Source organism: Pleuronectes platessa, chromosome 1, assembly GCF_947347685.1.
Source record: "Pleuronectes platessa chromosome 1, fPlePla1.1, whole genome shotgun sequence".
Lineage (NCBI taxonomy): Eukaryota > Metazoa > Chordata > Actinopteri > Pleuronectiformes > Pleuronectidae > Pleuronectes > Pleuronectes platessa.
This window is the reverse complement of record NC_070626.1, coordinates 20,297,392-20,312,468: the sequence shown is the minus strand read 5'-3', so window position 1 is coordinate 20,312,468 and position 15,077 is coordinate 20,297,392. Positions and strand designations below refer to the sequence as shown.

Sequence of the window (15,077 nt, the reverse complement as noted above, 5' to 3'; positions counted from 1 at the left end):
AAATATACAGTACATGGGGGGGACATTAAATAACAGAGTAACTGCTTGCTTATTTTTAATTGACAGCCAATCTAGACTAATGAGAGTAAGGAGATTGCCACCTGCAAGCCAAGGTACCTGGGATTCCCACAAACCCCACTTGAGCACCACTTGTTAAAAGAAAATTAATAGTTTCTGCGTCAGTTTAGTCTGCTACGGTCTTTGTGATGTAAATGTCATCATCCACCGGATATTCACACTGCAGGTTCCAGGTACAATACATCCAACTACATGGAAAAGAATGGAATGTGTGATCGGGTAAAAATGCGTAGAACACCAGACCAATGCAGATCCTTATTTAATTAAACACATGTGACCAAAACGATAATGCAACTTTTAGTGGACATGTACGCAGAAAGTACGAAAATAAGCACTTCTGGGATAGCGACCTCCAGTCTTAGTATAATTGTAGTGAAGATGTTTATAAGATGAATCAAAGAAACTGGTCTGGAATAAGATGTGAGAGTTTGAAACATGTTAATATTAAACTGAGGATATATGGAAACATGCTTCTTTACTGCCACATACTATAGCTAGGCAGGCGCTACTATCATATCCTTAAAGTGGACCAAAAACCCACATCTAGGCAATTTAACATCATTATCTTAAGGTTACAGCACATCAGCTCAATTGCAGCCAGGAGAGGAAATGAAATGTGGAAGCCACTGACATTCTCTCAGTGGCTGATATCTTTAGTAGAGCTTTGGGGTAAAGTGAAGTGAGATTGACTTGTGAACTGAATAAGATCCCTGCCTGGGAAATCTGCTAAAACCATATGTTACAGAAGTACTCCCCACAAATCTGAGGCTACAATACACATGAATGCATTTTCATTTTATAACAGCAACAATCTCAGTCCAATCCAGACAAATATCAGAAATAAGCTCTACTAACACACCTGAAAACAAATATCACATGACCGTTGGGAATGTGTTTTCCAGTGTAAACAGGAAGCAGATTGTCTATTTTGCTATTATTGTTGCCGTCACTGAAAGTAAAGGATAACAGCACTTTCCACTCACTGCAGGTAGTCAAGTCGTGACTGTTAAAACTCAAACAGGAAGCATAAATGTGTGTCCACTGCATTGTTCTCAGAAATGTCTATTTCTGTCAATCCATAATAATATGCAACCCCAGAGTTTTCAAACTAAAACAAGTCCAATGGTTTTTCATACTGTTTTGGGGTCTTGAAACTCTGGATTAGTGCAGACACGAAGCATAGAGGCAGCAAAATAGATGAGTTTCCAAATTAAATAGTATTAGTCTGGACCTAAAAGACCTGAGGTACCAATGAGCAAGATATCAAAAAAAGATTTTCCTGTTCCTGCCCTGTGGATTGCAGTATCAGGCCCTCCCTCATAGACGCCCGACCATGTATCCTCAGTAAATCATGGATGGATAAATAGCACCAGGAAGACAAAATGTACTCTTAATTTACTTTTAACCCAAATGGGAGGTTCAACAGTCGCCTTAAAAGTGGCCAGGGACAGCCCAGACTTTCTCCTGTTCAAGGACAACGAGAAGAACTTCCTGAATAGCTTCTTGTTGACAGTCCCGTCCAGTGAGAGGGCCAGGTCATTGTTTGATCTGCACAATAGGACGTTTTAGGGAGAAAAGAAAGCTGAAGGAAACGCAGCTATAGGGTTTGCATTAACTCAAAAATAAGGATTTTAGATGTAATCTGTTTAAAACTCATAAGAACATTCATGATAGGCATACAATTAACTCAGCAAGAGCCAGTGTTGTTCTACTGAATGTGCATGATTTATCACCTTAATAATAATAAGTTTAACAATATTTTTGTAATCTGTATGCATCTAGATCTGCATAAAAAATCAGGTGACAAATTAACCTAAACATGAAATGAGTAAATAAAGAAAAAACCAATGACTTGTTGTTTAAAACATGGCCTAAATTATTTAAATTGATCATAATAATAAAAAATAGTAAGTAAGTAATGTACAAAGACATAATACAATAAAATACATAACATTGTGTTATTGATTATCTAGTACCTAGTTATACATAGAAGGAGAGCTAAAATGTAATCTCATCAAATATTTTGTAAGTAGCTTCAGTTATTTCTCATGCAAAAATGCCAAATGTTTTAAGGTTTCAGCTTCTTAAATGTAAGGATGTGCTGCTTTTCCTTCAATTTTATATTTATTTATTTATTCACAACAATCTTAATTGAGTTTCAAAACTTTTGAGGTTTGGACTAAAACATAATAAAAGTGTAGCTATTTCCTGATATTTTACAGTACAGTTTCCTGATTATCTGGAACTTACGTTATCTAAAGTCAAAAGATTGCAAGTCAATGCAGGACATTGACTGGCAATTGTGTATTTTCACAGAGTGATATTAGTCATCATACTTAGATCAAAGATTCTTAATGCTTCCTTCTACATTCCCCTATGTACTGTATGTATCGGCTTTCATTGTATGTACATATATACAGCACATACAGCGTCAATTAAAACTGCATGTTCTTGTATAAAATCTGTATTAATATACAAAAAACACAAATCTACATATTGTTGGGCCCTTCAGAAAAGTTCAGTTCAGTCATCTGGTCTATTTACCTCAGCGATAATAACTTTGACTAATTACTATCCAGAGTCACTGCCAGTTACTCTACTGGAACACTTCATTCAAAGGAGAAACTGCACACACACACACACACATGAACTTGTCCCTCTATAGTTGTGAGGACACTCATTGGCATAATGCATTCCCTGCAAGTTTTTGTAGCCATCCTTGTCAGGACACTGCATGGAAACCCACTCATTGTGGACAGACAAACAAAAAACCCTATCCCAAACTTAACCATGATCAATTCTTAGCTCGGCCTAACTGGTCCCAATGTGGTCTACTGGTCCCGACAAGGCTTATGCTGGATAAGGTCCTGAAGAAGTAACAAAAACCAGTGTACACATACACACACACGCACACACACGCACGAACGCACGCAGGCAGTATTTCTGCACTTCATCGTTTAGCATGTCGATGACCAAATATGGTCACAGTGAGTCCAGGACTACATTTAAACCTTTATATATAAAGTCTATGATTTAAACCTGAACTTCAGCTGCAGTTCTCGATGTGTTTTCGTTCCCCACTAACTCAGAGTGTGACCTTCCCGCAGAAGCTCGTCATTAACGCGTCGGATTAACAGTTACCTCCGAGTTCGTCCTCACGTCCATTGTCGCGGACATGTTCGGATTATAATCCTTCAGAGACGCACAGATCCCGCTTCGTCTACGCGCTGCACCCCTCCGGCCGCTCCAGAGGACACCTGGACCTCCTCAGTGAACTCCGACTCATGTCTTTCCAAAGAAAACCGGTAGAAAGAGTCCAGCCTCCTCTTTCACAGACACAGACACAGACCATAGAAACAGACCATAGAGCACAGACCACTGTGCTGCTGCAGAGAGGAGGCAGGACTTGTTGCCATGGAGATGGGTTGTTTGCCCCCCCTCGCCTCCTCAACTTTTCTTGGGATTTGCCCCCCGCTCCCCCCCCCCCCCCCCCCCTTCCCCTCCTCCTCCATGTGTGCCCCTCTCCTCAGCCATTCTCTCTCTCTCTCTCTCTCTCTCTCCCACTCTCTACCTCTCTCTATCTCTCTAGCTTCCTTTCTATATCTCCCTCTACATATCTATCTATCTATCTATCTATCTATCTATCTATCTATCTATCTATCTATCTATCTATCTATCCATCTCTCTCTCTCTCTCTCTCTCTCTCTCTCTCTCTCTCTCTCTCTCTCTCTCTCTCTCTCTCTTCCTTGTTTATTGTCATGGTGGGTTGAAGGGTTGAGGGGGGGGGGGGGGGCTGAGGAGTGCAGATGAATATTCACCAGCTGAAGACGCTGCCAGCAGAACTGCAACACATTGTTCTGCTCCGACCCTCCGCTGCTCCACACAAATACATTTCACCCACACAAAGATGTCTTTCATTTGTCAGACATGATGAATGTGCGACCAAGTATTTGTACTGCAGCACTTTTGTTCAAGTAACCTACCAAGTTTAGGTAGTAGAACTAAATGTAATCTCTAAATACTTTTACACAAGTGCTTTTACTCAAGTACAAATTTGATCACACTAAAACGAGGTACTAAGTACTTTTAGCTTATTATTTTATCTCAAGTACACATTCATTACTAAGTGTTGTAGCGCTAAATGTAGTTACTAAGTACTTTTACTATTCATAAATAAGTACTTCAGTACTAAATTTACCATTGAAATATTAGGAAATATTTTACTTCATCTGCGGCAACATTTATAAAACAGCTGCAGTTACTTTGCAGATTTAGTTCACTAATACACAAAACATTGCATGTACTAGCTCCTGCAGTTCTCATAAAAATATTTACCATAGGATAATCAATAGGGCGATATTTCCATCTGTAAGGTAGTTGATGGCAAGAAAAGAAAACAAGTATGTCCAAATAGTAACTGTGTTTGAGAACAACACACTCTGTGTGAATGTACATTCTCCTCTTTGTCGTTATGCATAGAAATGGGAGGAACAAAGGCTGGTTGGGCGTTTATTTCGTTCTAACCTCCTGTGGTTAACTTTCTAACTGATGTGCTGTGCAGGTGAACTCCAGGACCCTGTGATATCACCTGTGGTTACAGATGCAATAAAGCGAAAAACACCCAAACATGCCCGACAGGAACACTTGGTCCAGTCGACGGTGAAACTGTGTTGAATTGCTCTTTAAGTACAGTGATTAAGTAAATGTGCACAGTCTCCTCCAGCTATTGCACATCTCTAGACAGTGTTGTTGCTTTAGAGCTGAGCTAAACTAGCAGAAACCACAAAAATGTAAATGTAACAACTCTCTCTGTGCTGAGGTTCTGTAGCACACACTGAATAAGAAAGAGCGTCTCTGTGATGTCAGTAAACCATCTCATTGAACTGTATATACCAGACAACAGCAAGAGGAATTATAAAAAAAATAAAAATATACAGTGTGTCAAGTGATCTGTATCCATGAATCCATCGGTTTAACTGTAAAAACCAAGCAGTTCTTAGGCATGAATTGTCTGGAAAGATGGAGTATGGATATTCTCCGGAGATTGCCTTTCGGATTTCAAGAACACAGAAGGAGATTGTCCAGGTTGTCAGATGCGAACACAACTACAGGAAAATGTCCGGTGCATTCAGGTGAGTGGTGGCACCTGGGGAGAACAGCAGGAGGCAGGACATGACATATTTATTCCACTATGGAAATCACACGTTTTTTGTTTACAGCAAATAAACTCCTTTTTCACCTAAAGCTCTTGAATATTGTTGTCTTTCCAAGTTGTTTTCTTTTGCCTCTGACTCGCACATTTGCGTCCTCACCTACAGGCCCACCGGGTTGTTTCAGGAGAATATCCACAGGCCAGTCCTTGTCTGACAGCAGCACAAGTTGGACAAGTTATTTTATACACACAGTATCCCACTGCTTCATGATAAAAGAAAGAAGCAAGATATGCTGCATTAACAAAATAAATAAGTGTTTTTTTTTCTAGATCTCCTTTTGTCAATCGCTGCTAAATAGTTTGGGGGATATAAATCACCAGAGATCCACAAAAAAAGAAAGAAGGAAGTGGTTTGTCGGCTGCAAGGTCAAAGGTGACTTCAAGGACCGATTTTACTGCAAAGGATCAAATGATTTTCCATTTTTATCAAACAATCCCATCGAAATCCTTGATATTTAACAATCCCTTCTCCAGTCATGGTTACTGCCTGTACACCTACAAGTAACATCTTTACTGCGTATGTCAAAGCGCGGCTCGTCCATAAAACCCAAAGCTCTCGGTCTCTTGGGGGCGTCTTATCATCCCACAGACTTGGGAACAGAGGAAGTCACAAAACCCAGACATCCGTTATCACAGTTCGTAACATCAAGTCAGCAGGAAGCCGACGGCTCTGCCACTGTGCAGCTTTTCACTCCGAGACCCACTCGGAACCTTTCAAGGTCTCGTAAAGACCGTCCTTCCTGAGAAACACGGCGGGTCCTCAGTGTCTCAGCACAAAAGACAGAGGCTCGGACTCCTCTGTCTTTTTGTGGGACGTTTTACCAGAATGTAACCTAAGCTCTAACTCGTGGAATTCATTGTTCCATTGATCATCACAGGCAGTGCCATCTGGATTCCTCATTAAAAGCCACATCCTCCTCTTGCGTGACATAGGAGCATCAAACAGAGTTTAAACCAAAACACAGCATTCATCTGCTCCACGTAAAACAAGTCAGATACGTTCAGAAAAATCTAACGGCTTCTAAAAACCTTGTTTTACATTATTTGAGAAGTTAGAAGATTGAGCGTAGTGCTCTGACAATGGAAATGCTTGATTTTCTTTTCCATTGACATGATCATTCACCTGCTCAAGCCACAGTAACAAGGAGTAAGTGTTTATTAGCTCATGTGAAATCCCTAAACCTCTTGTGTTTGTTGAGGATCCAGCGTGAATCCCAAATCCTCTGGGATTCAGGGGGATTATTCCACGGCTCTGTGCGGCTTTTGCCACCTACACGCCGCAGATTCATCTCAGAGCTTTTCTTTCAGCTCCCGCACATTCCGGAGGTGCGAGGGGTCGAGGTGGCCGACGCAAACATTGAACCGGTTTGAGAAGAGCAGGAAGTCAACGACACCACACGATGATTGGCAGCAGCTTCAATAAAATACGCATTTTATCGTAATAAACACCATCTCAGAGACAGACCTGAGGCGGCTCTTAAACTCCAGGATTAATGTGGGTGAGTTGACATGTCTGGTCAACGCTCCTGCTCAAGGGCCGAGATACAGCCTGACAGGGGAGACTGGAGCTTGTCCTGTGAGGACGCACACGTGTCTATCTCAGATGATCTGACATTACAAATATAACACTATCACTTCATTTGAACATACACTTTTCCTTAGTGTAATGTCGCCGTGGGTTTTCCGCTGTTGAGTCTCAGTCTCAACCTGACTATAAAGTGCCTTGAGATCACGTGCGTTGTGATTTGAGGTTGATGGATTTGTTGTTGTTCAGACGCAGTCAACTGGAATCCGGACTGTTCGGTTATCCATTTTTTTCATTTTAAAGAGACGACAGGCCCAAGCACATTTGAAACCTGTTTGGTCTGCTCTTATGTTGTTGTTGTTTTCATGTACTCCATTTTGCAGTTTATGTGCCATCGAGAAAACTACTGACACCTTCTGTCTTTCGTCCCCTGAAATAAGGAAATTACATTTAACCTTAAGGGTATGTGCTGGCAAGGATGAGAGTTTCTTTGTGTGTGTCCCAATGTTTCCCTCAGAAACAAGTAACACCATCTGACTGCTGGGAGAAATATCTGTGGAATCGCTGCAGCTACAGTCAAAAACACTGCGGAGCAGAGAGGAACAACTTTTAACACGAGGTCGATTCTTTATCTTGACATATTTGAGCTTTTCACCACAGAGCAGCCACAACATCAGCCTGATTTCCTGCTGAGAAACCTTGAAGGCAAATGTATTGTTAAGATGTGTGTGTGTTTGTGTGCTTGTCTTTCTATAGTTGTCAGGCCCATTTTCACTGGTCCTAACAAATTGAAAGGGTTGGTTATATAGTTAGGGTTCGGGCGAGGCCTTGAGATGTAATGGTTAAGCTTTTAGGGTTAGGGTTAATTCAGTTTTGCCTCCTCGGACCTGGTCCTAATGAGGCAAAACTGAGTTCCTGAGCTCCTGGTTAACTCTAGTGGTCAGATGTGAGCTGTGGTGAGGGTAAGCATTAGAGTCAGTCATGCACTGGTCATGGTTAGGGTTAGGCATACGGTTTTGATTGGACTGTGCACAATGAATGGAAGTCAACGCAAAGTCCTAATACAGATAAGCTGTGCCACCCTGTGTGTCTGTTCCTGTGGCCCTTCGGAAACAACAATGAGAACCGAACTGAAACTTGTTGTAACATGAATGATAAAGTAAACACAGGTGAACAACACCTGAGAAGCTGTTGGAGACGTTGATTGGATTAGTATGGACCTATCAAATTCATAGGCTGAGGCGCCCCCTGTAGGATGTCCACTACAAATGCAGCACTCAGGCTGAGAGAGACCCACTTTCCCACCCAATCATCAACCAGTGGGTTAAACAGTTTACCAGCGTCAATCAGAGTCAGTGTCTGTGAATAACTTAGGGCTGGGTCATGATAATTACGTCAACAATACAACAGAGTGTGAGACACAAGGAGATTCTGTTATGAGCACAAACAAACTAAAGATGCCACAAATCCAAGTGGCTTAAAAGTTACATTTCTACATTCTGAACATTGAATGTGCTGAAACCAAAGTCCTACCTGTGTTTTCTTTGCTGCGGCAGAGTTTTTGCTCAGTGATCCATTCTGTAGCAGAGCCCGTGTCGCTTTCTGTCTGTGCAAACTGCAAACTGACTTCTTTTTTTTTCTTCTCCTGTGGAAAACAGTTCAACTGCATGCAGAGAGAGAGAGGGAGGAAGAGAGAGAGGGAGAGAGAGGGAGAGGGAGAAGAAAAGGGGGGACTGCTCAGGAAACGATGACGCAGCTGTATGAAAATCACTGTGCTGATAGTCTGGGTTTATCAAATAGTGCACAGACAGCCTAAGTTAATTAATGGAGTCACTGTTTCGTCCAACAGGTTTTAATGAGGCCTCCTTTCACTGCCCCCCGTCCAGTGGTTTCCAGATGTTTCAGAGTTAATAAAACTAACAGGAGGATTTCTGTCTGTAAATTAGCAGCATGCCATGAATACAGCGGCTGGAGTTGATAAAAGCAGAGATCAATTTTTTCACAGTCAAGGACCCCCCCTCTGGCCCTCATTCTACACCTGTAGTACTAAATATATTAGATATTTATTTAAAATAGCTTTACAATCTCAGCACAGAATTCGTCATGGTAATTTAAATGGATGAATCTGGACATTTTTCATGGACCCTCTGGCAATGGGCCACAGACTAGAGTTTGAGAACCACTGGTTTAAGGTACTTTTAGCCAAATTAATGATTTAACATCCCTTGTTGAGTCTTCATACCAAACTGTATTTCACGATACTGAGTCATATTGTTTTGAAACTGATATCTGATGTCAACACACTGATCAGATTGTCGCCGAAGGGGATTTACAGAGGGATCCGTGCATAAGAATTCATGCAAACTGGTTTGTCTTCCAACTGAAAGAGAAGCGGTTGGTTTTGCCTGTAGCTAATGCAAAAGAACGAGGAAGTGCACAAATGTATAAATCACAATTATTACATAAATTTATTTCAAAGTTAAAGGTATCACATGTACAATAGTCAAGAACCCTTTCAAAAACATCTTCCACCCATGTTTCTTTATTCACTCTGCTCGTGTACACAGCCCAGCTACTCACAAAATAAAACTTCTATGAGCTCGAAAAACACAGCTCTCCCCGAACAACAGGGACTTTTAATGTGAAATCCGGTTGTAGACCAAGCACAAAGAAGTGACAAAATAAAGCACTACACATTTAGAGAGGGCACTGATTTCAAAAGGGTCTTCAATGAGGATCAATAGCACAGCTACGTTCACTATGACATCACCAAGAAATTGCATCTGATTTCTGCAAGGTTCAGTGAAACTACTCACAAACATCAAATTTAATGTAGATGCATGAATCGATGGATGTCACACCGGTTAGCAGACGTTAAACATAGCGGTAGGAATACAGGATTGGAGACATGTTTATAAAGGATTTATTATAGAACATGCGTTTAGTCAAAGAATGCTGAGGGATTTCTATTTTATTACACTACTTCTTTTCCCCTGTGGTGAGAGCAGTTAGTTCCAAGATGTATATTAGCTTTTGGATGAAAACACCCACCATCTACATGCTAACTTTTCAGGACTGCCGCCAGTTATCCAGCCATGAAAAGTGGCACCAACCAACATCTGGACGTTTTTCTCTGAAAGCCATTTTGGCTTATAAAATTGAAAGTCCGCTTTGGACTGACGGGACGTCCTCTGACAGGTTGCATAAAGAGTGAGTAAAGAAAATATCTACTTTAAAGTTTTGCTTTTATCTCCCATTTATTAGTCTTGGCCATCATTGTTTTAATTTCGAATTTTCTGTTGACTTGGCACTTCTGCAAACTAGACCGCAGGCGGATTGAATTCTGCTTTTTGCAAACGTTATTTAAGAGTCTTCATTCAAGATTGTGCAAAAAGAAAAAATTCACTTTAATCTCTTGAGCTGCCTGCAAACTATAAACAAGTGGCCAGCTTTTATTACCCATCTGCAGAAGACCCTTTTCCCGTGTTTACCTTAGATGCATCACACTTGATGAGACACACAAACAACAAATGAGAGAAAAAAAGTGATAGAAATTTAGGGCTCATCACAGTGTTTTTTTGTTGTTTTCTTTTTTTCCTCCTTCATCAGTAACTCCTTCTCACGCAGCAGTTTTAGCTGAGAACAACGTGGCGGTCAAACACAGACTTCCGCTGCTCCTGGACCTGCCTCCTCCAGCGCTGCTGGGCGTGCTCCACTTTGTTCAGCATGTTGGGTCGAGACTGTGAGCGAGACAGCACGTTGTGAGCGTTGGCAAAAGGCTGCTGGTCCTGAAAACCCAGAAAGGACAAAGATGTGATGCTGCCGGACAAATCCCAGTCCATTTTCTGAGACTGGTACAAGATCCACCAGTAGAAAGACTATATCTCTAGGGTAGCAGCTCTACAATGGTGAGTGTTTTAGAGTGGATTTTAATGATCAACTTAAGGCTCCATTGATTTATCACTGCACTCCTGTAACGCAATCGGCACTTTAAAAAGGTTCACATCAGTAGCAGCAGAATCACAGATAAACAGATATTTTCATATCTGTTCATAACGTACATTTTGACTTGTTTTTTAAGTGCTATATGAATAAAGTTGTTATTAGAGAAAACACAAAATATTGTAATAATAATAAAGGATTTGGACACAGAGAGCAGTTTGTTCTTGAGTGATAATTATCAGTTGTGCATCCTGTGTATTAAACGTTGACTAAACATTACAAGCCCACCCTTTCCTCTGTAATTAATGTAACAGCAGCAGTTCCGGTTTGAGTGGTTTCTCTGGTAATCTGTCTCTTTCAGATTGGGTCTAAGATATAACCCAGGAGCAAGGTACTGTGCTACAAATATTATCTCTACATTTTGAGAAACCACTGAGATAAATTAGAAAATACCATAATTCTGTTTTAGTGTTGTTGCGCCATAACCAGGGAACCGACCAACAGTCTTTCACTATGATGCTGACCACTGTAAAACGTCTGGTGCTGGTTTTTAAGCGAGACCTATCATGTAACACTTCCTCTGGCTTGAACTTTGCCAGTGAAAACAGAACACTCAGTGCGGCTGCTCAGTTCTCTACCCTCAGGCAAAGGCAGTCAGTGACTCCATTTATTTAATATCTAAACATGTCTGAATACTGCGTCATGCTGAATCCAACCAAACGGCTTGCCTTCTCTTTAATGGTGCTTTTTATATTAAATAATTAGGAATGAAATAGAGGATAAGGTTGAGACATGAAATCTGACTTTGTGCTGCAGTTGCGGGATTTATCTTAAACCCCAGTTTCCTTCAGGTTTTGCCAGTTACAAATTTTCTTTCATATTCGTGACTACAAATGAGCCAGTACCGGCACGGTAATCCAACACTTGAGCTGAACTCTCCTGGTTTTATGTCTTTTTGGTAAGTAGTTGTAAAAGTTTCCAGACTATTCAAACTGACACGACAGCCTATGAAAGGTCTGTTACAGTAACACTGATTAGCGTCAGTTTAAAGAGGACGACACATGACTACAAGAAGAGATCTCATCCCACTGCACTACTGCCACAGCCCTACTGCCCCTGTCCCAGGTCTGGGTCAAGCCCATGCTCTTACAACCACGATTCCAGCCGTATAGTTTAGTCTTTTATTGCCTAGTCTATCATTTCTGTGATATTTTAGTGATGGATAAAGCTGCCTGCACCTATAGTTGTTTTGTCAGTGATTGTGGTAACTGGATCCTCTAATGAGCTCTCCCATGACATTAAAATCTGCTACGGAGTGGGAAAACATTTTTTAAAACTCCACATCACTTCCTGTGTCTCTCTAAATGACCTTACTACTCACTACTGCTTGAACTAGCTGCTCTTACACTCACATAAAAACTTTAAATAAATGGTGCTTAACTGAAAAGCTGCAAAATAAATGAATGTTATTTAACATTTTAATAAAAAAGGTTAATAACAATAACTCAGCAATAATTTGAGGTTTTTAATAGCCCAGCATTAATCCACCTATTCAACTTCTTGCCCACACACGGTTTTGAAAATGATTTGCAGGAACACATGACCGTGTTAAATGTTATCCAGAAACGGGTGAATTCCACGTGATGTGTTGTGCAAAGGGACATTATTAAACACACACACATAAACACTTCAGAGTGACTGTTTACAATGGGTCAGGCAGAAGCATAATCATCTTCAAAGAATCTTGGAACGCTGCAACGTGATAAGAAACACATACCCCGACATCATCGTCGTTTTGGATGAGCTGCGAGTGTCCGAACAGACGCCTCTTCAACACGGGCTCCAGGAGAGTGAGGTAGACCATGTAGAGCAGCAGCAGTCCCAAAATGGAGAGGTACATGATGATGGTGAACTGAAGGAACACAGTGATCACCGATTAGTCTGGCTTCCTTTCACACATGTATGACCCAAACATAGATAACAAAGTGATTTAAGAAACAAGTTGTCAGCAAGGTGATCATGATTTGAATGTTTCAATGATTTAATCACGAGAGACGAACATGAGGAGTTGTAAAAAAAAAATTGAAAATATCATATTATATAAGTGACAAATGTGACAAATCAACAACCGCCCACATTCTGACGCAGGCACTTCACTGTCAAGTCACCTTAATGGTTCCCGAGCTCCTCTCTTCAAATTTACACTCGCAACGTAAACAGTACGCCTCCACATCATTTCCATTCACAGGCATTGGCACAACTACATGGAGGCAGTTACTGAAAAACAAGAGGATAACATTGGCAGGATTGTGGAATGCAGGAAATAAACATTGAGGGAACTGCTGTGACAGAACTTTAACATACCAGTCTTTGAGAGAGACATTTTGATTGTAGATTTTCCCCCTAGTAACATTTTTGTATGGAGGGCAGATGCATTTGCAGCGGATGTCTTCGGAATTCTGTAACAGAAAGATTGTAATTGTTTAACACATCCCACGAGAGAAAGACTCACACATAGCACACCTAAGAGTTGAATCTGGCCATTAAGGTCATGTTTCTATGTTTCTTCACATTTCTTCTGTATTCTTTGAGATATATGAAGTCTTTGCTGAGTTCATATTTTGTTTGCTATTTACAAAATGATTCTCACTAAAACTGCTAATAGCGTTATTATCATCATCATCATTACTTTTTTCATTAGTTCTAGTTGTAGCATTCAGTGGTGGAACTCACTTCTATTCCATTACAGCTCAGAAGCAAAGAGTTTACATTTTACTCCTCTACATTTATTGGAAAACTTAAATCACTGAACCAGGTGAGTAATTTTAAGTATGGACAACAAATAAATGATGATATATCAGTATATGATTTAGAGATATCATTATTGACTCGCCACGCCTCCAATGCTGCCGTTTCTCTGTACAATTTTGTTTTTCAAAGGCTTTAACGTCAAGACACTCATGTATACAATATTATCATCCATATATAAATATGTCATTCTGAAGTGGGCCACTCTGCCTAATGAGTACTTTAACTCAAGTATGTGAATTATCTTTACTTGTTACTCAGTACTTCTACACTACGATACAGTACATGTACTTATGAAGAACATCTGTATACTTTAACCACAGTACATCACCTTAGGTTTTGGTAAGTCAGACATGTTGCATCACAGTTGTTGTTGTTGTGCATATCAACCAAATCCATGTCACATTTTTGTATCGTTCCACATTGACCAAATACCAAATATTGATTGATTGGTGATCACGTTAGTTTATATTACAGAATGCCCACATGAGCCAGTTCAAGCTACATCCGGTTAAAATAAAACATGCTCACATTCACCAGCTCGGTAATCAATTTAAATAAGTGATTGAATGGATATATTTTTGTTGACAGCCATTAGATAAAGCTCACATTTAGCACCATTAGCATCACTCTAGCGACATTTTCGCCGCTCATGTGTTAGCTCAGGCTGTCAGGCGTTAGTTTAACCGTGTTAATATTACACTGAGCAGTCAACACTAGACAGATCATTGCTCCTGAAGGCAGATTTAAAGAGAGATGTGTATTTCCTCTCGTTTCTTAACACCATTTCCTCACTGTGTGATGCTAACCCCCTGAAGCTAACGCTAGCCTTACCTTTGCTGTCGCTTGGCTTAACAGCACAAAACAAGTCACAGAGAAAACCTGGAGCAGACACACGGTGTTCATGTTCAGGCTGAGTGGGATGTTTAGTTTCTAAAGAGCAGCCCTCCCGCTGTTTCGTGATAAACCACCGGACAAGTGACAGCGTTAGCTAACAGCTAACAGCCTCTGCTTCCTGGCAGCTGACTGGCAGTTTCCGGGTGGGGGCGGTTGGTCTGTGCACAGGGACACACCGATTCTCTGAACTCGAAGACGCGTCGAGCGGTGATACGTTGGATACAACAACATGTGCGATCGATCTATCGGTGATTGGTCGGGTGTTCAGATCTATGATCAATTAATCGAAGGGTCGGTTGGTTCGGAGGATTTCTGAGGAAACACGATCAATCCCACTCAAGTGGCGGTACACCCCGCTCCTGTGGAAGAGTATCTGAAGAAAAAACGAGCGCACCCTTTGACGTGATGGTAAACATTGGGATAACTAGTGTTTGTGTGTTTGTGTGCGTGCGTGCGTGCGTGTCTTTGTGTGTGTGTGGGGGGGGGGGGGGGGGGGGGGGGTTCCATAGGGTGAAAAGACAATAGATCAAACACAAACTGTGCTTCTAGGTGTTCATTAATAATTTTTGCACAGTGCATTATAAGACAGCTTTAGTTACACATTAAAAAAAACTC

The 15,077-nt window shown here is 40.9% G+C and overlaps 2 protein-coding genes across 3 annotated transcripts in view; both read right to left on the bottom strand.

Annotated features, from left to right (window-relative positions):
* dennd2b (DENN domain containing 2B) overlaps positions 1-8,504 on the bottom strand; it is a 47,648-nt gene extending 39,144 nt beyond the window's left edge. The window contains exon 1 of one of the 2 annotated variants that reach the window (XM_053447310.1): positions 8,349-8,504. The gene's annotated coding sequence lies outside the window, so the exon portion shown is untranslated. Of the gene's footprint in view, positions 1-3,219; positions 3,476-8,348 lie in introns of those variants that run through there. The other variant, XM_053447231.1, reaches the window with a different exon arrangement.
* Positions 8,505-9,260: 756 nt separating this feature from the next.
* Positions 9,261-14,616, bottom strand: tmem9b (TMEM9 domain family, member B). Its single transcript, XM_053423421.1, has 5 exons — positions 14,400-14,616; positions 13,122-13,216; positions 12,926-13,034; positions 12,535-12,669; positions 9,261-10,603 (listed from the first exon to the last, which is right to left on the bottom strand). The coding sequence occupies exons 1-5, from the start codon at positions 14,469-14,471 to the stop codon at positions 10,448-10,450; spliced, it is 567 nt and encodes a 188-aa protein (XP_053279396.1). The 5' UTR covers positions 14,472-14,616; the 3' UTR covers positions 9,261-10,447.
* Between the last annotated feature and the right edge of the window lie 461 nt (positions 14,617-15,077).